The sequence below is a fragment of the Harpia harpyja genome, assembly GCF_026419915.1.
Source record: "Harpia harpyja isolate bHarHar1 chromosome W unlocalized genomic scaffold, bHarHar1 primary haplotype SUPER_W_unloc_3, whole genome shotgun sequence".
NCBI classification, from domain to species: Eukaryota; Metazoa; Chordata; class Aves; order Accipitriformes; family Accipitridae; genus Harpia; species Harpia harpyja.
This window is the reverse complement of record NW_026293185.1, coordinates 337302-359758: the sequence shown is the minus strand read 5'-3', so window position 1 is coordinate 359758 and position 22457 is coordinate 337302. Positions and strand designations below refer to the sequence as shown.

General features: G+C 50.7%; 1 protein-coding gene across 1 annotated transcript; it reads right to left on the bottom strand.

Annotated features, from left to right (window-relative positions):
• Nucleotides 1-12084: 12084 nt before the first annotated feature.
• Nucleotides 12085-21635, bottom strand: LOC128138163 (uncharacterized; the record flags this gene model as incomplete). The annotated part of the gene is given in 7 exon segments (XM_052779471.1): nt 12085-12138; nt 12141-12291; nt 12463-12607; nt 13008-13080; nt 17093-17150; nt 19523-19629; nt 21612-21635. Coding segments are annotated over 7 exon segments (612 nt in total), but the record flags the coding sequence as incomplete, so codon positions are not given.
• Between the last annotated feature and the right edge of the window lie 822 nt (nt 21636-22457).

Below are 22457 nucleotides of genomic sequence, written 5' to 3'. Positions count from 1 at the left end.
AGCGGCTCCTCGCGGACTTCGTCTGGGCTGTCTCTGGGCCGCCTGCCAGGCAGACTGGCAGTGGGACAGGGGAGGCTGCCCCTTTTATACTGCCCCGGGGCATTGTGACTGCTGCGTTGCCGGGTGGTGGCACTGCGACACGGGGGTGAGGGGGCCCCCGTGCGCAGCCCTGCCCGCCGCCCCTTGGCCCAGCATCCTTCGGAGGAAGGCCTTTGGGGCGCCGGCCCCGGGGGCTGTGTTGCGTTACCGAGTCAAGAAGTTTGGCAGAAAATAACCCCCCTTGCGTTCCAGCTTGTCCTTAGATGTCAGAGGGGCTGGGGACGGCTAGGTTTAATTTCTTTCTGAGTGGTGTCCAATTTGACGCTCTAAGTGCGGTCGCGTTCAATGTGCTGAACTATCACGATGACGGATGCACTTAACAGCCTACTGCACTCTCGGCTTAGCCGCGTTCAACGCACGAGAATGACCAGACTTGGGGAGTTTGGTTGCGCTAACGAACTATCACGACTAGATGAATGAGCAGCGCAGCTTATTAAAGCAACAGTACAGGTTCTTTTGGATTGCCCGTGATAAACAGACTGTCTGCAAAGCACGTGCAGGTGGCAATACAGTCGACTACAAGCGCATTAAATGAGGAAAGAAAAGAGCTCTGAAGAATTCTAAGTTTCCCGGGGAAGCACTCGGTACAGCCAAGTGTTCGAATCTCACGCAAGAGGCGTCCCTGTGGCGGGGGGAGAGAGGCTCAGCCCGTCGAGTGATCCCAGAAGTCAGCGGTGTCCTCCTGACTTGTCTATGATGGTGTCTTCCCTAACATTTCTCCTCTCTTAAGCCCTTTTATATTTTCTGATTTTTTCGGTGGAGCTTGAGTGACTCTAGTCATACGTACCTTTCCTTTGATTGGTATAAAGTTCTCCTGCTTTGCTTTTAAAGGTGTACGCTAGAGAAAATTCAGAGCGCGTGCTCAGTGGGGGGGTGGTGGCACCTTGGAGGTGGGTACCTTTGGGGATGGAGGTGTGTTTTGGTGTTGTAATGAGCAAAGTTCACCCAAAGGGCTTGCTGTTGCCTGTCAGTACCCCAGAAGTGGGCACGTGTGATATAAACCAGAAGCGTAGGGCATTAGCTCGACAGAACCCCCGTTCTTTTACCTCCTTGCTCCAGTGGATTCAATGCAGGGACCAACCGTTCTCGTTCTGATCGTTCCGGTTGCCTACCCCTGCGATCACAGAGCCTGGCCGCGGCGCCTCGGCTCCGCTCCGCCCTCCGTGTTACTTTTCAGAGTCAGCACACCAAGCTCCCCTGGTGTTGCTGACATCTAAAGTTGCAGGTTATGTCGCTTAGGGAACTACCGTGGAACCGATTCTTTACGTGTCCACTGCGTTGCACCCTGGAGGTTCACCTTCCTGTGAGGGGTGGCGGGGGGCGTGTGTCATACCGACAAGTCACCTCCAGCAATCATTCCACAGGCTGTGGCTGTGCCCAGGAGGCCCGGGGGTCTCTCCCTGCCCTTGGTGGCCATGCCCTGGGCCCAGCTGCTGGGTGTCCCTGACGCCTGCTCTGCCACTCGGCTCCCAAGGCCAAGCCTGGTGCTGTTCCTCTTCTCTCGGGCCATGGCAGAAACCAAGCGTGCAGCGCAGAGACCGCCCCTATTAGCCGTCCCCTCTCTGCGCCAGAGCTAAAGCCTATGCGGCCCCGCAGCCAGGAGGAGCGGGGACTTGATGTGGCTGGACACAAGCCCTTTTCCTGGGGAGAAAGGGGGGGTGATGTTGGCAGCTGCAGCCTGGAGGCAAGCCAAAGTGTAGCCAGAGCCCTAGGCTGGGATGGTGGGTGCCAACAGCCCGCCACGGAAGTAAGCCAGGCTTTGAGAAACAAGTGCGCGGCGGTGAGCCTGGTGTGGTGGAAGGAAAGGTTGGTGGTATTCAGACCTGGACCATTTGGATCCGTGACCAAAGCCCAGCCAGGCAAACGGCAGCTCTTCCAAACTGTCAAAATAGCCCATTGCTGCTGTCGCCGTCACATCCCCTTGTCCCACTGAAACCAAGCTGCGCAGCCTCTCTATTAAACGCACCCATTGGCCGTGTTTATATGGGATGCAAAACGCGCTTCAGCCACGGGGTAAAAGCTTCAGAGCTCCTTTGTGACTTGAAGCTTTCCGAGAGTTCTTTGCCTACCTCGGTTTGTGGGAAGATGTTCGGATCTTGCCTCAAGCCCTGGCAAGTCTCCTTTTCCTTTAGGATTTAGTATTTTGAGTACTGAGAGATTGAGAGGGGTACTCTCCTTGCCATTTTGTGCATTGGTGCCAAAATTGATCTGTACCTTCAGACTATGTAAATAAGGGCATTTATGCCACAGACATTCCTTTGGTTGTGGTGATGCCAGAGGTGAAAGACGGGGGTTTGGTTCCCTCTGCAGGAACTCTGCAGAGATGCAGAGAGCACGCATGGTTTCCTCACCATTCCCTTACCAGCGCACCAAGGGACATTTGCTGCTGCACTGTCAGGGGAGGTTTGGACTTGACGTGAGGAGACATTTCTTTCCCAAGAGGGTGGTCACACCCTGAAACAGGCTTCCTGGAGAGGTGGTGGATGCCCCATGCCTGTCAGTGTTGAAGAGGCATTTGGTCAATGCCCTTAATACCATGCTTGGAACTTTTGGTCAGCCCTGAAATGGTGGGGTAGTTGGACTAGGTGATCGTTGTAGGTTCCTTCCAGCTGAACTATTCTATTCTATTCTGCTCTGTTCTGTTCTATTCCATTCTACTCTACTCTGTTCCCTGTGCTCACCATGAGTCAAATACCGATGAGAGTGTTATTGGCCTGAAACGCCAGGGGCCTTTCAGCTCCCAGAACACTTTGAAGGACACATGACACAAAGGTTACGAGTGGAAACAGGGTATTACTTTTATTTTTCTGAGTCTGCTTCGGAGCCGATGCTCACAAGCATTAACACGGTGTGCCCGTGTAGCCAGGAGCAGGCTGATGCATTCTTCAGTTGAGCTTGAGAAGACATTCTTTGCAGCCTGGCAAAGGCAAGTCAGAGAGCTACAGAAAGTAGCAGCAGGAATACAGGCCAAGCAGTCCCTGTATCCTGAAGAGTGAGACCGTGAAGAATGAGGATCAGGACCGACCACACGCCAAAGAAGAAGAAGAAGAAGAAGAAGAAGAAGGAGGAGGAGGAGCAGGAGGAGCAGGAGGAGCAGGAGGAGGAGGTGTGTGGTACCGTGGGGTATTTTCCAAAGTATGACAGGTAGAGGTGAAAAGCGTATTTTTGCGTTCGGCTACTTGCTCCGCCGCTGTGCTTCTTGGCCAACGATGCATGAAAGGCGCTCTCGTGCCGGCCCTGCGCTTGATTTGCATGCAGGGAGAGGTGAAAAGTGGCAGCTCCTGATGGGGCAGCAAGCCTGGAGCCCTTCCAAGCACAGGCTGTTTTGCCCAAGCCAGAACCCCTGGGGAAATGGAGCTAAGGGAAGAGCAGAGCTCACTCCCGCTCCAGACTTGCGCTGGGCAAGAGAGCCCGAGAGAGCCAGGGCACGAGCGGTGCCTCGGAGGTGCAAGAGCAGCAGGCAAGGACCTAGGCGAAAGGGCCCAGAGGAGCCCTGACAAGGGGCTGTGCTCAGTGCTACAGAGGACAAGAAGCAACCCCCCGGGAGCATCCCTTGGAGCGCGCCGTGGGAGTCAGAAAGCTTCCTCCCCCCGGATGCGGGGCACGAGGGCCACCTTCGTGGAGCACGAGCAGCAGGCACCTAGCCACAACGGCCCAAAGGAGCCCTGGCGAGGGGCCGTGCTCAGTGCTGCAGAGGAAGGCAAAAAACCCCCGGGGACACTTGCTAGCCCACCGTGGGGGAAAAAAAGCCTTCCTCCCCCCAGCTGCAGGGCATGAGAGGCCATCTTCATGGTGCACGAGCAGCAGGCAGTAACCTAGCCACAACAGACCGGAGGAGCCCTGACAAGTGGTCCTGCTCAGTGCTGCAGAGGAAGGCAAAAAACCCCCGGGTCCAGTGCCAATCTGCCCCGGGGGAAAATTCCTTCCTGACCCCAGAGCTGGCGATCGGCTATTCCCTGAGCACGTGAGCAAGACCTGCCTCCTGGTCCCACAGGCTGGTCATGCCTCCCAGGGGATGCCCAGCCCCAGATTTCGTCAAGGCCGCTACCCAAGACGATTTTTCTCCTTTGCAGGAAGCTCTCTCCTCCGGGATTGACCCAAGGCTCCTCCCAGGTGTCTCCCAGAGTGTTTTGACCTCTGCGTTCAGGACCGGAGATCCCAGCTACCTGCCCCAGACTCCTCCAAGTAAGTAGCTCGATACATTTTTTTTTCCTTTAGAGAAATCTCTACTCCGACAGCCACCTGAGACTCTTCCCAGGCATCTCCCAGAGTCTTTTGGCCTCTGCTTTCCGTACCTAACATCTCAGGTAGCAGCCCCAGACTCCTCCAGGGAAGCCACCCAAGATGATTTTTCTCTTTTGCAGGAAGCTCTCTCCTCCGGGATCGATCCAGGTTTCCTCCCAGGCGTCTCCCAGAGTGTTTTGACCTCTAGTTTACGAACGTAAGATCTCAGGTATCAGCCCCAGACTCCTCCAAGGAAGGTACCCGGGAGGTTTTTTTCTTTTTTGGAGGATGGTCTCCCCTCCAGCATTCCCCTGTGACTAATCCCAGTAACTCCCAGAGTCTTTTGACCCTTTCTTATAGGGACCTCAGATCCCATGTAGCAGCCCCAGACTCCTCCAAGACAGCTACCCAAGATGATTTTTCTATTTTTGCGGAAGCTCTCCCCTCCAGGATCCCCCTGTGACTCCTTCCAGGCATCTCCCAGAGTCTTTTGGCCTTTTCTTGTAGGGACCTGAGATTCCAGGTAGCAGCCCCAGACTCCTCCAAGGAAGCTACCCTTCAGGTTTTTTCCTTTGGGGAGGAAGCTCTCCCCTACGGGATCCGCCTGTAACTCCTCCCAGTAGCTCCCAGAGGCATTTGACCTCCCTTTTAGGGACCTGAGATCCCGGGTAGCAGCCCCAGACGTCTCCAAGGAAGCTACCCTTGAGGTTTTTGGGGGTTTTTTTGGAGGAACCTCTCCTATCCAGGATAGACCCAAGGTTCCTGCCAGTAACTCCCAGAGGCTTTTGGCCTTTACTTATAGGGACCTATAATCCCAGGTAGCAGCCCCAGACTCCTCGAAGGAAGCTATGCAAGATGATTTTTCTCCTTTGCAGGAAGCTCTTTTCTCTGGGATTGACCCAAGACTCTTCCCAGGTACTTCCCAGAGTTTTTTGACCTCTGCTTTATGTACCTAAGATCTCAGGTCTCAGTCCTAGACTCCTCCAAGGAAGCCACCCTTGAGGTTTTTTTCTTTTTTGGAGGAAGTTGTCCCATCCAGGATCCCCCTGTGACTCCTCCCAGTAACTCCCAGGGTCTTTTGACATCTCTTTTAGGGTCCTGAGATCCCAGGTATCAGCCCCAGACTTCTCCAAGGCAGCTACCCAAGATGTTTTTTGTCCTTTGGAGGAAGCTCTCTTCTCCGGGATCGACCCAAGACTCCTCCCAGGTATCTCTCAGAGTCTTTTGGCATCTGCTTTAAGTACCGAAGATCTCGGGTCACAGCCAGACTCCTCCAAGGCAGCTACCCAACATGATTTTTGTCCTTTTGAGGAAGCTCTGCCCTCCAGGATCCACCCACCTCTCCGGACAGGCTGCAGAAGTGGGCCTATGTGTATCTTATCAAGTTCAACAAGGCCAGGGGCATGGTACTGCACCCAGTTTGGTGCAATCTCCGGTATCAGTACAGGCTGGGGTTTGAAGTGATTGAGAGCAGCCCCATGCACGACTTGGTGGATGAAGAGCTGGACATGAGCTGACAATGTGCCATTGCAATCCAGAACGCCAACCGTATCCTGGGCCACATCAAAAGAAGCATGGCTGGCAGGTCGAGGGAGGGGATCCAGCCCCTCTCCTCTGCTCTGGTGAGACCCCCACCTGGCATACTGCATCCAGCTTCGGAGTCCCCGGCAAAAGAAAGACATGGTCCTGGTGGAGTGGGTCCAGAGGAGGGCCACAAAAATGATCAGAGGGAGGAGCACCTCTCCTGTGAGGAAAGGCTGAGAGAGCTGGGGTTGTTTATCCTGGAGAAGAGAAGGCTCCAGGGAGACCTTACTGCAGCCCTTCAGTACTTGAAAGGGGGCTTCTTTGAAAGATGGGGACAGACTTTGCAGCAGCACCTGTAGCGACAGGACAAGAGGGAATGCTTTTACACTAAAAGAGGGTAGATTTAGGCTAGCTCTAAGGGAGACATTTTTTACAGTGACGGTGGTGAGACACTGGCACAGGCTGCCCAGAGAGGTGGTAGCTAGATGCCCTATCCCTGGAAACATTCAAGGCCAGGTTGGACGGGGCTCTGAGCAACCTGATCTAGTTGAAGATGTCCCTGCTCATTGCAGGGGGGGGGTTGGACGAGATGACCTTTAAAGGTCCCTTCCAACCCAAACCATTCTATGATTTCTCTGTTGTTTCCCTCTTGGCTCCCATTACCTCAGGAGCCCCTGGCTCATCTCTCTTAAGACTTCACAAGTGTGTTCCAGTGTACCCCTCACGTCTTGGAGCAACAGGCCGAGGGTCCTCGCTAGCACCCCGTCCTCCTAACCTTGGCATGTCGCCCCACAGCTTGTCAAGGGCGAGTCTGATAGTATCCCTCTCCCCCTTGTGGCAGTACACACACAAACACACACCCCCTCCAGGAAACAAAACTCCAAACAGGGAGAAGAGAGAAAAAACCCCAAACCCTAGAGGCCGCAGGTTGAAAATTGAACTTACCAATCGAGAAGCGCCAGGTATACTGAAGTGACCTTTTGGCCAATGGGGAGTAAAATGACCGCAGATCAGATTCGACAAGGGTATAAAGAGGGTCCCGCCAGAGGACATTTTGGAATCAGTCCTCCCGAGAGCAGCGGATCTGCAGTCAGGGACTCCCCCTTGGGTCGGGACGCCGCCCGAGGTAACTCCTCGAGGTAGAGAGCCCTCATCTTTTAGGTGAGTGATACGCGCATTTTGAGTCATCATTTTAAATCTTAAGAATTCTTAAGAAGTCGGTTGTGTGGTATTAATTCCCCTTACATCATTGAGCCTGTGGTTTACAAAATGTTACCGGAGTTCTAACTAACTTTTTACTAAAGAATAAAGCTGAGCTTTAACACCTGTGGGATTTGATTGTGCGTGCCTCTGTAACATCCCTTCGAGTGTAGGTTAAAGCTCTGCCAAGGAGGCCCGCTAGCTCGTGAGCCAAGACCCCCTTCTCCCTTTGAGAAAGGCGAATCCCATCTGACACCAGCAGGCCTGGGGCCGTGCCGGCCACCCCATTATCGAAAAACCCAAAAGTCTGGCGGGGACACCAGCCACGACCCACGTATTAACGGACCGGGTCCGTCTCTTTCTTCCAGTGCCGCTGCCCGCAACTGGAAGGAGAGAGGGAAAAATAACCCGTGTTCCAGATTCCCCTCCCAACCATCCCAAGGCCCCAAAGTCTCTTTCGATCGCCCTCGGACCACGCGTTGCAGCTTCGTCGCCACCCAGGCGGAAGAGCAGTAGTGGGCAATAGCCCGTGGGCCGTCCCAGGCTAGGAAGTTTCCCAGTGCTGCCCTGAACCCGGGCCCCGGGGAGGCAGCAGGCTTCCCTAAGAGGAGGCTCTGTCCGGCATCTCGGACCCTCTGTTCCCCTCAGAAGGGAGTCACCCACACCCCTAAGCCGTCTTTGCTTCCTCGGGGAGGCGGTCGTAGGGTAGGGGGTAGGCCTTTCTGACCGTGGCAACACCTCTGGCGTAGCTGGTCCGAGCTCCACAGCCTTCCTGGACTGGCCTTCCACCTCCGGAGCCTCAGGCACCTGGGAAGGCAAGGAGGGGGTTCACCTGCCACCCCCAGCCTGGCCTCGCCTCCTTTCCTTTTTCCTTTCCTTTCCCCTTTCCTTTCCTTTCCCCTTTCCTTTCCTTTCCTTTCCTTTCCTTTCCTTTCCTTTCCTTTCCTTTCCTTTCCTTTCCTTTTCCCTGTCCTTTCCTTTTCCTTTTCCTGTCCTTTCCTTTTCCTTTCCTTTTCCCTGTCCTTTCCTTTTCCTTTTCCCTGTCCTTTCCTTTTCCTTTCCTTTTCCTTTCCTTTTCCCTGTCCTTTTTCTTTCCTTTTTCCTTTCCTTTCCTTTTCCCTGTCCTTTCCTTTTCCTTTACTTTTCCTTTCCTTTCCTTTCCTTTCCCTTTCCCTTTCCCTTTCCCTTTCCTTTCCTTTTCCTTCCCTTTCCCTTTCCCTTTCCCTTTCCTTTCCTTTTCCTTTTCCTTTCCTTTTCCCTTTCCTTTTCCTTTTCCTTTCCCCTTTCCTTTCCTTTTTCCTTCGCTTTGGAAAGGGCTGGGGGTGGCGCGGCCCCTGGGCCGAGACCTGCCGCTCCGCTCCGCTCCGCTCCGCTGCGGGCCGGGCCGGCTCCGGGGCAGCTCGCCTCGGCGACCGACTGCCGGTTGCAGTGACAGCCGGGCAGCGGCCCCAGGCTGCTCCAAGGAAGCTCCCGGAGACGAGGGTTCTCCTCTGGAGGAAGCTCTCTCCGCCGGGAGCCACCCGCCACTCCGTCCGTCCTCGGGTCCCCCTTGTCCCGGCAGGCTGCGCTGGGGCCCGGGAAGGGCCTCGGGAGAGCCCCGGGGCTGCGCTGGGGCCGGGGCCGGGGCCGGGGCCGGGGCCGGCTCTGTCCTGGCGGCGACCCCCCCTGCGGCGGGGGCACGGGAGGACCCCCTTTGGTCCGCCCCGGGACCCGGGACGGACTGACAGCGCTGCCCTCACAGCGGGGGGGGGACGGACTGACTGACAGCGGCGGGGCGGGGGTGTCGCCCCCCCTCCAGGCGCTGGGGGACGGCATCGCATCCCCCTCGGCCGCCCCTTCCTTCCCCAGGCAGAAGAAACGGCGGGGGGGGCAGGGCGGCAGACAAAAGGGGGTCCCTCGCCTCCCCTGCGACACACGGCCATGGGGGCTTCCTCCCCTGAACCGCTCCGCTCTGCCACAGATTGCCGCCAGGTCCCCGCTAGCAAGTGGGCCCGGGGTTCAAAAAGCAAGTGTCCGTGTGTGTGTGTGCAGGGGGGGGCGTGGGGGCTGTGTATCTAGCTCGCTAGCTCTCTCTCTCTCGAGCTAGTGCAACTGTAATTGCCAACAAGCGGTAACAGCAACTATCGATCCCAGGAGCACCTGGTGTCTATACAGTATTTTGATACAAACTTATCATCTCCAAGAAAGTAAATCGCAAAAAAAGCAAAGCCAGCAGCAGGACAAGCAGCGCCGGGGCAGAGGAGATTCCCCCTTTTGGGGAGGGAGTGGGTAAGTAGCACAAAAACGCCCGGCGGGAGGAGGAAAAACGGAGAAGCCTTTTCCAGTTCCGACTTCCCTCACCCACGAGCTCTCCGGCCTGATCACGCTGACTTCAGCAGCTAGGAGCATCAAGGTCCACAGTCACCAGTGCCGACAACACGGCACCGGTGCCACGAGCCCAGGTACCGCTGGAAGTGATGTCAGATGCAGAAAACCCTGTGGTAGATTAGAAAGTCCTGTTCTAAATTTAGTCAGTTAGCCAAGATCAGCCTGATCTTTTCCAGTCTTCCTGTTTAATGATGCCTCACCTGGAGCACCAATGCTGATCCTTTCTGTCCTTCCTCATGGATGGTGCGTCCCTCTTGGCAGGAAAATGAACCACTGACCCGATACAGAGCGACTGAGCGGTCAAAGCGAGGAGGGGATACCTCCTCAAAGGACCACCGAAGACCAGCCGAGACCCACGCACGTGCGGAGAAGGCACCTGATGCGTCAGGGTTACGTCCTGCTACGCGTATGCATCAGATAGTTTGAATATGTATTAGGTAGGAGTAGTTTGATAAATTAGATGCAACTGTTACTGTATAAAAGGGACACAGCTGATGAATCTGGCGTGCTTGATTTGTGCAAAGTCCACGGAGCACCCTGCGCAGAACAAAACATTATCTCTCCCGCCTGTGTGAGATTGTTCTCTTGCACACCGTGTACCGAATCCGCTTTTAGGACAACAGAAGCAAGCGTGCGGCTTTTTCCAGCCTTTATGGGATGCCAAGGGGAAGAGAGGGAAGAGCTTGCTTGTTTCTGCTTGTTCTTTTTTAAGTACCTTTCCCTTTCCTTTAAGAAAGCGGCCACTGCTTTAAAGAACAAGGTGCTTTCTCCAAGTTAAAAGAATGCCTATCATCCCAGTTAAAATAAAAACCATTTTTGTTTAGATTTCATTAACCCATGTTCTTTATCATCTAAAACGATTTTTCCAAAATGGATGCACATTTTGCCCATAATTCTGTAATGGCATTTTCCGGACTGAGACATCAAAATGTCTTTGTGTGTAGGTTGTAGCCTCAGCCAGCCCAGCTCTTGCAGGGTAAAGGCCCTTTCTTATGCAGCTGCATCTAAGATCAGGGAAGTGGGACATCCTCCTCCTGACAGAACCAGTGCTAAAGAAGACCAACTCACGGATAGCTTCCCTTATTTATGGCTTGTTCTCCGTCTGGTCAACTCTCTATCCATTCCCTGGTCCTCACCGCTGTTCGTCTCATTGTACAGCCCCCCAGCAGAAGGGACCGAACCCTGGTGCACTCAGCCTGTACCACGGTTTGTGGGACAGGCCTAAGGAGAACGGCATAAATGGAACCAGTTTCTCAACCCCATTTCTTCTTGGAGGGAAAGCATTCTTTCACTGCTGACGGGAGTCCGGGAATGAATACAGAGGCGTATAGGGTGGATAATCCATGCACCACGGTGGCAACAAGCCAAACAGACCCCGTGTTGCCTTATCTGACTCATTTAGAGCATCGCCTCATTCTGCCAGACACATTACCCCGTCAGACGGCCACACGTCGCTACTGCTGCAGTAACCACCAGTAACACAGTGTTATGCGTTAGACCAGCATTGTGCATGTACGTGCTGACGGTGCCTCAGCTCAGGAGAGGGCTGAAGAATGACGGTTTATTGCAAATGCGCTAGCGTGATGGCAAAAAGCTGCCTGAGCATGCCCTAGGCACATCTGAAATCTTAACTCCCAGCCTCATCCCACTACGTATCAAAGGCATAAATAATGACACACCTTGTAGCAGAGTGGTAAAATCTAATCCAAAACATTTTCACCAATTTTGACCTTTTTAATGCTGTGAAGCATAGGGCAGCAGTCCATCCAATACTAGAAACCTCTACTTCTTCTTCTTGGAGGGAAGGAGTGTTTTCTGCCAGGGTAAGACTGATTAAAATAACACACAGTTCCAAGCTTGTTTTATTAGAGTCTCATACAATGATTTTCAAATGTAAAATTCCCGATTTATGACACTCAAGGACCAACACCTTAAAGCTTGTTGCTCTTTTTCCAAAACCTCTAGGTTGTGAAGAAAAAGACATTCTAACCCAACATCTTCAGTACGTTAATTTGAAAACATAAACAAAGTAGAAATTCATTTTAAAGCATTTAATAGCGGAGACAAGCAATGCGTAAAGCTGAATTACAAAAGAAACAATACAACCTGACATTCATGCTACAAGTTTACCTTTCCACAACCATGAGTACTTCCAGGTCAGTTCTTTCCAACAAAGAGATGCTGTAGTGGCGAGAAGATTATGCCGGGGAAACAACAACAACAAAACCCCCCCACGTTGTACCTAAAATACTTCTCTGAGAATTGTAACAACAAGGTAATTTCTGTCCACCAGAAAGACACAACCCCAGCACAAAATAATACAGAGGAAGACCGAAAAAGTAGAGGAAACATAAAGAACAACCTGTGCCATAACGGTCTAGTCTCAATAGTTAAGGGGACTGGCATACATTATGATTAACAAGGAGCTTTATTCCTTCCAAAACTAACCCACCTATCAAACAGTTCCTGCCGACGTTCAACACGTGCTGTGCAGTGAACAGACCACTCTTGCGGCACACAGCTTCGACAGCTTTAGAGCGCTCCTTTAGTCAGCAATGCCCAGCAACTGTTGGCGGGGCTCCTTTCATTTCGGTTTGAAATGGTGTCTTTGGGACACCAAAGTTACAAAGGCCACAGTTGCTGAGCGGCCAAATAAAGGCCATACTTGCCTTAAGGGGACTGAAGGTCCCTCCCAGGAAGGCCTCGCGAGAAGGGGGAGTGTGTAAAAGTCCTTTAGAAACTGGGCTGGAGATGGCACTCCTCAGCTGATAAAAGCCACAGCCTATGAGGGCTGTGACTGAGGTCAGCAACCCTCCCCTGAGGAGTTTTTTCCCCAAAGACAGCTCAGAAGAGGACCATTTCCCGGGAATGTTGCACCTTACCACAAGACAAAAGGACACCCCTGAATGCTCCTTTGCCTTGGCAGACTTTGGTTTAACCACAGAAAAGAGGTACCCATTCTTCAAGAGAATCACCTGAACTGCCAGAATCAGGCACAGGCTCGGACAGAGCCAGGACTGCACCTGCTCGTAGCTGCAGTAGTCGTACCTTCTCCAGAACCTGGAGAGACCTCTTCCTTCTGACTCCACGTTTCCTTTGTTCACCATTTGGTCCAGTTGCTGCAGTAGCTGCACCGCACCCTCAGCCTGACCGGTTCCTGTTCTTTGTTCAAGGTTAGATCCCACAGGTGCCCCTGTAAGAAACAGCAGCAAGAACAAAAACACAAGCTCGCTCTCTCCACACTCCCTGCAGACCCAACGGCAGACCCTGAAACCGAGAGGTGGGTCCAGGCTCTGACTGACGTCACGCCTGGGAGCTTTCAAAGCAATCACAGTGCAGACTGGTTTGGAGGTAGGCTCCCATCTCACAGCCCAGCTCTGAAAGAGCTACGGAGCCTGGCTCTATGGGTGGGAATTGCTTACAGCCAAAATCATTGCTGACCTACTGCTCTTCGGTGGTTCTAATTCCTAGTCTCACGTGCTGGAAAATACCAAACACCACTTTTAAAGGAAAACTAATGCCAATGTCATCCTTGCAGCTTTTGATTTTGTATGACCAATTCGAATGAAACAAGCCAGGAATTCCTTACTTACACAAACTCACTCGGTTACAGCCCACAGTAAGGGATGCTGGACTAAACTCACGCTCATCTTCTTTGGAGGAATTCTGAAAGGAAAAGGAACCCAAGAACTTTCACACCATTGTTGAAAATATTTTGATAAAGAAATTAAAATCTAATTATATAAAAGAGTTTGGTTTGATTAAGAATTAGAAAATTGTGAAGCATAGGTAGGGGAGTGTTAAGTTTGAAATGTAGTCATAGGAACTTAGGAAGTTTAGAAAATGTACTATCTGTGATTATAAGAATTCAAGTATTGTCTAAAATCAGTTAACCACAGAAACTTTGGCAAAGATTTGTTGGTTTGTAGTGTTTTGTTTTAGGAAACTAGGGAAACCGTTATGGACGCCAGTTTGCTGCCTGGAAACCCCTTACCCTTCCCACCTCGATCTAATTATCGAGGATTCCAATCAGTAGAGTTAAGTGAGATTAAGCAATGATTGTTTTAACATAAGAATATTCATAAGATGGTGTGACTGAAGGACCAATTATTAGAAAGGTTAAATTTAAGAATAGACATAGTATGCATTTTTATGTAAACTAATATAGATGATGGTGAGAATCGTACTGCGCAGAATCACCGAAGAGAGGTCAAGAAGCGGACAAGTGAGGAAGACTATGGAAGACCACCAGAGGGCTTCTGAAGACCACCAGAGACCTTCACTGCGCTTGCGTAAAGGACATTTACATATGTTAATAGTTTCCCGGAAAACTAATGATTATGTATAACATTTCTCGGAAATCTAGTGAATATGTATAACAGGTGTGCATTTAACCTGCATAGTTAAACCAGACAGATGCACACGATAGGTGGAGCGATCCCCCGTGTGCCCAACGCTGCAAGAAAGGAGTGCCTGCTTCTTAACTTCTCATTGCTGTTAAGGAATTTTATTCCGGATTTCGGCAACACCATGTAAAATTCTGTTCTACGGGAGATCTTTGTTTCTTTGCTTGCTTGCTTGAAGAACTAAAAGGCAAGGTCTACTCTCTTGTTCTGTGACTTTAATTTCTTTCCTGCTACTATGAGGACTTTCTTCACCAATATCTTTCTACCCCTCCCTCCTCAGGACATTCCCAGGCCTAACATAAAGCTGGAATTCACGGACTAGACTTTAATATAGCAGATAGATAGTGAAAGAGGAACAGCAGCTATGGCACAGACAGAGATTTTAAAAAACATCGACAGAGGTGCTGTGGGGAATAACAGCCGCTGGACAATACAGGCCCCTAGACATCAGCTCTGCTAAGACACACTCATAGGAAGCAGAGTAACAGGGCAGGGACAAAAGTGAAAAGTGCCAGAAGCAAGAGGTGAGCCAGGAATACCCATTCGCAAGGCTATCAGCAATACAAAGGACCACAAACAACAAAACCACCAGGTAAGCTTCTTTAGGAGAAAGTAAAACAACTTTGTCACAGAGATAAGAGAAGAGAAGAATAGATCCCTCCCTGATGGTGCTTCTCTTGCACTAAGCTCAGGTTCACGTGAAATTCCAAACTTCAGATGGCCAGAGATCTTTGCAGTTTAGTCTCGGAGCATTAACTAAGGTAGCAAAATTATCTGCAGTGACAGGCTGAGCGTCTCCCCGTTCTTTCTTCCTTGGACTTCTACTGGTGCTCCTGCTAAGCAGAAAGATGCACAGGCTCAACTCCAATCATCCTGACCAGACAGCCTCCTGTCAAAATCGCAGGCCTGGAAGGCATTTGGGTGAGAGCTGAAAATGCAATCTATTCAACAGCCATGCGACTGCGGCACTTCCATGCTCCTCCTTCTGAATTGACTGCCGATGCTGTAAAGTCAGTCCTACGTGTACTAAGCAGACAGATTTCCTTCATGTTTTAATGAGACCCTTCCCTTTTTCGAGATGCACTCTAGAACACCAGCTGGATTTGGATCCAAAGTCATACACTGCTCATAAACTGAACAAGAGCCCTGGAGGAATGACCAGAAGAATCCTGAGAAAGTACAGGCACTACTGAGATGGTTTTTTCTAAACCCGATCTTTCTTCTCATCCTGAATACCAGAAGAAAACAAATGGAAAGCAAACCAAATGGAAGGCATGTCACAGAAGCACCTGGCTCTGATCTCCTAAAAAAGCACACGAGGGAGAGGTCATCTGCTCAGGATTCCATGCGGTGCTCCTGACATCTGGTCTGGTATTCATAAAGACACCAGTTTGTGTCTGGAGCTCCCTCCCAGCATAACAGTGCCCTGACTAGTGCAAATTGCAGCTACGAGTCACGGTGGCACAAGCATCTCTTCTGGAGAAGGTTCTTCTCACCTGAACTGGTATTTACCAAGTTGATGATTCACTCATCCTAGTTCCAGTTTACCTGGAAAGAGCTCAGGACATGTCCTCCCACATCAGTTAACACAGTAGGAGGTTACGGTGACGTCTGCCACCTACCACATCATTTCTCAGGGTCCAACATGCTAACCTGGAGCTCCAGCTTCCGAGGACCCTAATGTTTGGGAAATTCAGCCACTGTACAAGGAGCGGAGGCATTCTGGGGACAGCGATTATAGCAAAGCGGGGAATAAAAAAAAGCATCTTTCAGAGGATGACCTTATCCCACCAACAGAGTGTTTGGGGCACCTGAGGAAAGAAGCCAGAAAGGGCATGTGTAGAGACACCTGTCACTAATCCTGCAAAGGTGAGCCGAGGGGAATAAAAAGGGATACAGGGTTTAGAGACAAATCAGCCTGCTTGTTTTAGAGAAGTTCTTCTGTACTGGAGGCTCCTGAGGAGTTACCAGGCAGTCTCCTTCCTATCTTGAAAATCCAAGAAACCTGCCAAAAACCCCTCTTCTGAAAGAAAGTTTTGGGCTTACAACAAGGTGAGGGCTGTTTCAATACAGGAGTTTACCTGTGCAGGCTGAAGGTAACCATGCAACTAGCAGCACCTGAAATTGCAGGCCACTGTATATGCAGGGGATCCCTGCAGGGCAATTACGCTGAGATTGGCCCTCTGAAACCAGTCCTACAGCAGCAAGCAGGCAGTATGCCCTGGCCAGCAGGCAGCAAGCCCACAGACGATATTTGCGTAAAGGCTCAGCCAGTTGTGGAGAGGTCCAAAAGGTTTCTGAAATGGGGGCAGCACGTCATCGTGCAGAAACACGCAGAAATCTGGGCATCTGATGCAACTGTTCACCTCCCAAGGAATGGTGGGAGAAGCAGCTGTTCCTTTTATACCACCAGGCAACTTCCTTTCCGGACAACCCCAAGAGGAATAAGTTTGCCTCCTTGGAAAAGACTCTCTCCAAAGAGCTGGAGAGGGAAGGCGGCCAGGAAGGCAATAGCATGGCAGGGGTTTGAACTAAATGCAGAATGGCTATCAGGATCCAGAAAATGGATGAAATGCACTGGGAGGATGGGCAACAGCCAGGAGGAGGAGAACAGGGGGGGTGAGGGAAGACCGTCCTACCTAAAGGGTGTGCCTAACAGCAGCTCTGTCAGAGCAGCCTTTTAGCTTGTGGGCTAAAAGAAAAAGACTCTCGCCCTCCTGACAAGGTCTCTGGAGAACAGTGGGTTTAGAAAGCAACTGCCAATCCCTCTGGAACAATCCTGTCGTAAATCTGCCTTCTGATGACATAGCAAGAAAAGGCATGACACCGTTTCAAGAAGAGGGAGATGCCTGCAAAGCCATCTGCACAGAGAAAGGACACTGGTGAGGAGTGGCAAGTACTCGCGCTGAAGCCAGTGTCAAGGTGTCAGCACCCACTCTTGGCCCTTCATGGAGTTCTGCACAAAGGAGCATGTGAGGTAAAAGAGGACTGGAGCCTCTCGAAGACAAGGCAGGGCAACCTTCAGGTTCAGCTCTGAGAGGCTAAGCTCACCCCTAGAGTTTGTAGCTTCACAGTCAGAAAAGCCTGTGTTGGCTCCCGGTCAAACTCATCCCGTGGCTAAGTTTGATGAGCAGGAATCACAAATGCCTCCATGCAGGTGATGCAGGTGAAAAGGGAAAAAAAGTTACCTGAAGGCATTTTTATGCTTGCCACTTTAAGAATCTAGGACTAAACAGATGCTATTGCCTCTTTCTGAATATTCTGTAGCTTACTGTTTCAAATCCATGCTTTGCTTTACTCGTATGGCAAACACGCCCGGCTCCAGTTCGAAAAATAAGTCAAACAGGTAAGAACTGAGTTTACCAAAAGTCACAAAAAGGAAGCAGTCTTGTAAATGGCTGCTCAAGTATTTCATTAGAAAGCAGGGGTTTAGCACCTCCCTCTAAGCCAACAAGATAGATACCCTTAATCTGTATTTGTACTCATGTTTCAAAGTCTCATTTAAAAAATAAAAATAGGCACTCACTCCAGTATTAGGCTTTCTGCTTTTCTAGTAAGCCCAACAAGCAGTTAAAGAGAAAAACAGCGTGACGTGACAGGGAAAGGGGGATGAGCAGCGAGGTGAGAAAGCTTGCAAATCCTACAAGGTTACTAACACAAAGAGAAGGGCAGGTAGCAAAGAACCGTAGAAAGATCTTACAAGACTCGGTCGTGGAGCAATACAATGGCAGAGAGGTACAAAGTGATGCACGTGGGGAAAACCGGTCCTGGCTTCACACACAAAATAGTGCTCTTGGAGCTGATCAGCATCACCTGGAGATTCCGATAGCTCAACACTCAATAGCACTCCAAGAAAACCCAAATCCAAATGCCCCATGAGGACTTACGAGCAAAAGAGCTTCCCAAAAAGAAAAAAAAGATCAAGAAGTGGTCTGACTACAGCAGGCAAACTCCTTCCCAGGGTGGGGGAATGCTCAGACTGAATGCTCAGCTCTTCAGTCTAACAGAGTAACCAGAAAAAAATGACAGAAGGCTTGAAGTTGATGCCTGACCGGTTTAATCTTGAAATCAAGAATACACTGTAGAATTATTAACTGTTTTAATCTTTTCTGGAATAGCCTAACTGCTGGGGCAAGACACAGGACTAAGAGAGAACTGCCAGACTGGACCATGAAATAGCCCTTTCTGGCCTTGTATTTTATGAATCTACAACTCACGCCTTGGCTAAAAGAGATTAGAAAGCATTCTGGATCCTGGTCTCATTCTTCACTCATGTCCAGCAGTTTTATTGTGACTAGAAACTGATGGAGGGGGTGGGGTGGGGAATGAAAGGACTACATCTGTATGAGCAGGAAAAGAACTGGCTTCAGACTTCTCCCATTATAACCTCTGCATGAAATACATTTGGGAATTGGGTAGAATAGAAGGCAACAAGGGAGATGATTTGACATGGTCTGTACGTCGCCATGGAAGGGGAAAGGTGAGCATAAACACTTCCGACCACAACGCTGGATCTGGGACTCTCTGCCACATACTTGTGAATGTTAAGTACAGACACGAATCTTCTGTTTTTAAAAGCTACACTCCATGAAAGAAAGCAGCCTGCCAGACTATAACTAACAATGGGCCTGCCTCTGAAAGGTAATCAAGAACTAAGCTTGAAGTTAGCTACCACAAGCCAGCATTGCACCCTCGCACTGAAGGCGGCCAACAACACCCTGAGCTGCGTTAGGAAGAGTTTTGCCAGCAGCTCGAGGGAGGGAGGTGATCCTTCCCCTCTGCTCAGGGCTGCTGAGGCCAGTCTGTGTGCTCTGTCCACACTGGGCTCCCCAGGACGAGACTGGGACTCACTGGGGTGAGCCCAGCAAAGGGCCACAAAGATGATGAAGGGACTGGAGCACTCTTCATATGCGGAGAGGCTGGGACTCTTCAGCCTGGAGAAGGCTCAGGGGGCTCTTACCAATGTACACCTGATGGGAGGGAAGGAAGAAGAGGGAGCCGGGCTCTCCTCAGCAGCGCCTTCTGGCAGGACAAGAGGCAAAGGGCACAAACTGCAAAACATGAAATTAAAGCTGAACACAAGAAAAAACTTTCTGACTGCAACTGTGGTCGAGCACTGCAATCGGTTGCCCACAGAAGTTGTGGCGTCTCCACCCTTGGAGCCCACTCAAAACCTGAGGGGACACGTCCTGGGCAACCTGCTCTGGGTGACCCTGCTTGAGCAGGAGGGGTTGGACTCGATGATATCAAAGGTCCCCAAAACCTCAATGCTTCTGCGAAAGCCACAGACAGAGATCTCTGCCTCAAGCCGAGAGGCAGCAGTCATCAGCCGACGCAGAGGAACAGGCTGGGAGGCAGCTAGAAAACTGTTCCCAGTTCCTCCCTTGTCATCCCTGCCTCAGCTGTGCAAGCCAGTGCACTGCTTTGTCGAGCTGCCCAGTTCTCATCCCGCTGTGATTCTACAGGTAACGTTAACACAAAGGAGTTAAACGGGAAGAGCTCTAGTTCATGGGAACCTGAAAGCACAGGAGAACTTTCCTCCAAACGTGGGCAAAGCTGCTTAGATTCTGTCACCTAGGGAAGAGAAGGAAGAAGACAAATGGGCCAAAGGGTTACACAGGAATGAAATACGAGGAAGGCGCAAGAGACATCAAAAACATTGATATGTGCCCTGGAAGGCTACTTTGTAGTCAACTGACCTGCCCATACCCGACTGTGGGCGTGAGGCCTCTGCTCTGACTTCCACTCTTCTCCTCTTCACCATTTCTTCCACTGCAGCACTTCCTGACACTTCTTTTCTTCTCTTGACCTTCAAAACATTGCAAACGTGGTATTGATAAAATTTGGTTTTGACTTTTTCTGGCAGGTTGACCCTGGCTGAATGCCAGGTGCCCACCAAAGCCATTCTATCACTCCCCCCCGCCCCTCAGCTGGACGGGGGAGAGAAAATACAACAAAAGGGCTCGTGGGTTGAGATAAGGACAGGAGAGATCACTCACCAATTACCATCACGGGCAAAACAGACTCAGTTTGGGGAAAATTAACTGAATTTATTACCAATCAACCAGAGTAGGGTAATGAGAAATAAAACCAAATCTCAAAACACCTTCCCTGCACCCCTCCCTTCTTCCCGGGCACAACTTCACTCCCGGATTCTCTACCTACCCCCCCCAGTGGCACAGGGGGACTTTGGAATGGGGTTTACGGTCAGTTCATCACACGTTATTTCTGCCACTTCATCCTCCTCAGGGGGAGGACTCATCACACTCTTCCCCTGCTCCAGCATGGGGTCCCTCCCATGGGAAACAGTCCTCCACGAACTTCTCCAACGTGGGTCCTTCCCACGGGCCGCAGTTCTTCACGAACTGCTCCAGCATGGGTCCCTTCCACAGCATGCAGTCCTTCAGGAGCACACTGATCCAGCGTGGGTCCCCCACGGGGTCACAAGTCCTGCCAGAAAACCTGCTCTGTGGGCTCCTCTCTCCACAGATCCCAGGAGCCTGCTCCAGCGCGGGGTTCACACGGGGTCACAGCCTCCTTCGGGAACCCACCTGCTCCGGCGTGGGGTCCTCCACGGGCTGCAGGTGGAGATCTGCTCCACCGTGGACCTCCATGGGCTGCAGGGGGACAGCCTGCCTCACCATGGTCTTCACCACGGGCTGCAGGGGAATCTCTGCTCCGGCGCCTGGAGCATCTCCTCCCCCTCCTTCTGCACTGACCTGGGGGTCTGCAGGGTTGTTTCTCTTACGTGTTCTCACTCCTCTCTCCAGCTGCCATTTCTGTATGTCCCAGCAACTTTTTTTTCCTTCTTAAATATGTTATCACAGAGGTGTTACCACTGTCGCTGATTGGCTCGGCCTTGGCCGGCGGCGGGTCCGTCTTAGAGCCGGCTGGTATGGGCTCTGTTGGACATAGGGGAAGCTTCCAGCAGCTTCTCACAGAAGCCACCCCTGTAACTCCCCCCCCCGCTGCTACCAAAACCTTGCCACACAAAGCCAATACAATTTTCTATTCTAGAACAAAAGTCAGACTTAATATACATCCGTATTTCGCAACATTGTCCAGGCTTACACAACAAAACCCAAAAAATTATTCAGGAATAAAAGATTAGCTGCCTTATTCAAACAGAAGGTAAGCACTGAGAGGCCATCCAGAGAATTATGCTCAACAGTTTTAAACAAGAACTACTGCTTCCCAGGACATCCTATTTGCTCCATTTTTAGAGGAGGGCCTAGGAACGTAATTAGCAGGAACGTAATGCTAGCAGAGAGAGCGGGATTTTCTCTGGGGGAATTTGGACAGGACACCTTCACTAATTCACTCCATCTTCAGACACTTACCTGTATTGAAAACAAACCCACCCTGAGCTCTCACTAAACAACAACTTTCCAAAGAAGCTTAACTTTGTTGTTTTCGACACGTACAGCACTTAGGAAACTACTTAATTATTCAGCAATATTGACCTCATACAGACTCTCACAGTGAAGAAACCTTTTGACAGCTCAGCTCAGACTTGCCAAAAACACATTTAACTGAAGCCAGCACGGCTCTCACGTCCTCAGGCAGGACTTCATTCAAAGTCCGCTGGAATTGACAGGAAGGTTTCCCTCAACTTGGATGGTTCTAGGTGAGAATTCACTCCCACCTGACACTGCCTGACTGACACCCTGAAACAGGAGAACTATAGCATTGCCTAGATATATAATATATTCTGCTTCTCCAGACTACTTGGAATATCACTTTTTAAAAAAAAAAAACAACACACAAAACAAAACCACACACGCAACTTACAAGCTCATCACTGCCCTTGTTTACTTCTTTACCTGTAACAGAGGTATTATAAAATCTGGTGAATATTTGGTGACTGGACTTTCTTTATCCAACTGTAAAGGACATTTTTGCATTGTACCTCACTTCCTGATGTCGTGGTTTAACCCCAGCCAGCAACTAAACACCACGCAGCCGCTCACTCACTCCCCCCCACCCAGTGGGATGGGGGAGAAAATCGGGAGAAGAAGCAAAACCCGTGGGTTGAGATAAGAACGGTTTAATAGAACAGAAAAGAAGAAACTAATAATGATAATGATAACACTAATAAAATGACAACAGCAATAATGAAAGGATTGGAATGTACAAATGATACGCAGTGCAATTGCTCACCACCCGCCGACCGACACCCAGCCAGTCCCCCGAGCGGCGAATCCCTGCCCCCCACTTCCCCGTTTCTGTACTGGATGGGACGTCACATGGTATGGAATACACCGTTGGCCAGTTTGGGTCAGGTGCCCTGGCTGTGTCCTGTGCCAACTTCTTGTGCCCCTCCAGCTTTCTCACTGGCTGGGCATGAGAAGCTGAAAAATCCTTGACATTAGTCTAAACACTACTGAGCAACAACTGAAAACATCAGTGTTATCAACATTCTTCGCTCTGAACTCAAAACATAGCACTGTACCAGCTACTAGGAAGACAGTTAACTCTATCCCAGCTGAAACCAGGACACCTGAGAACAAGATAAACGACTTAGAAACAATGTTGGACTTCCATATGATATCTTGAAACTGAAGAACTGCAAATACAGCTCTTTCAGAATTCCTGGCTGTGAATAACACATGCCAATGGGATGGGGACAATTGCTTT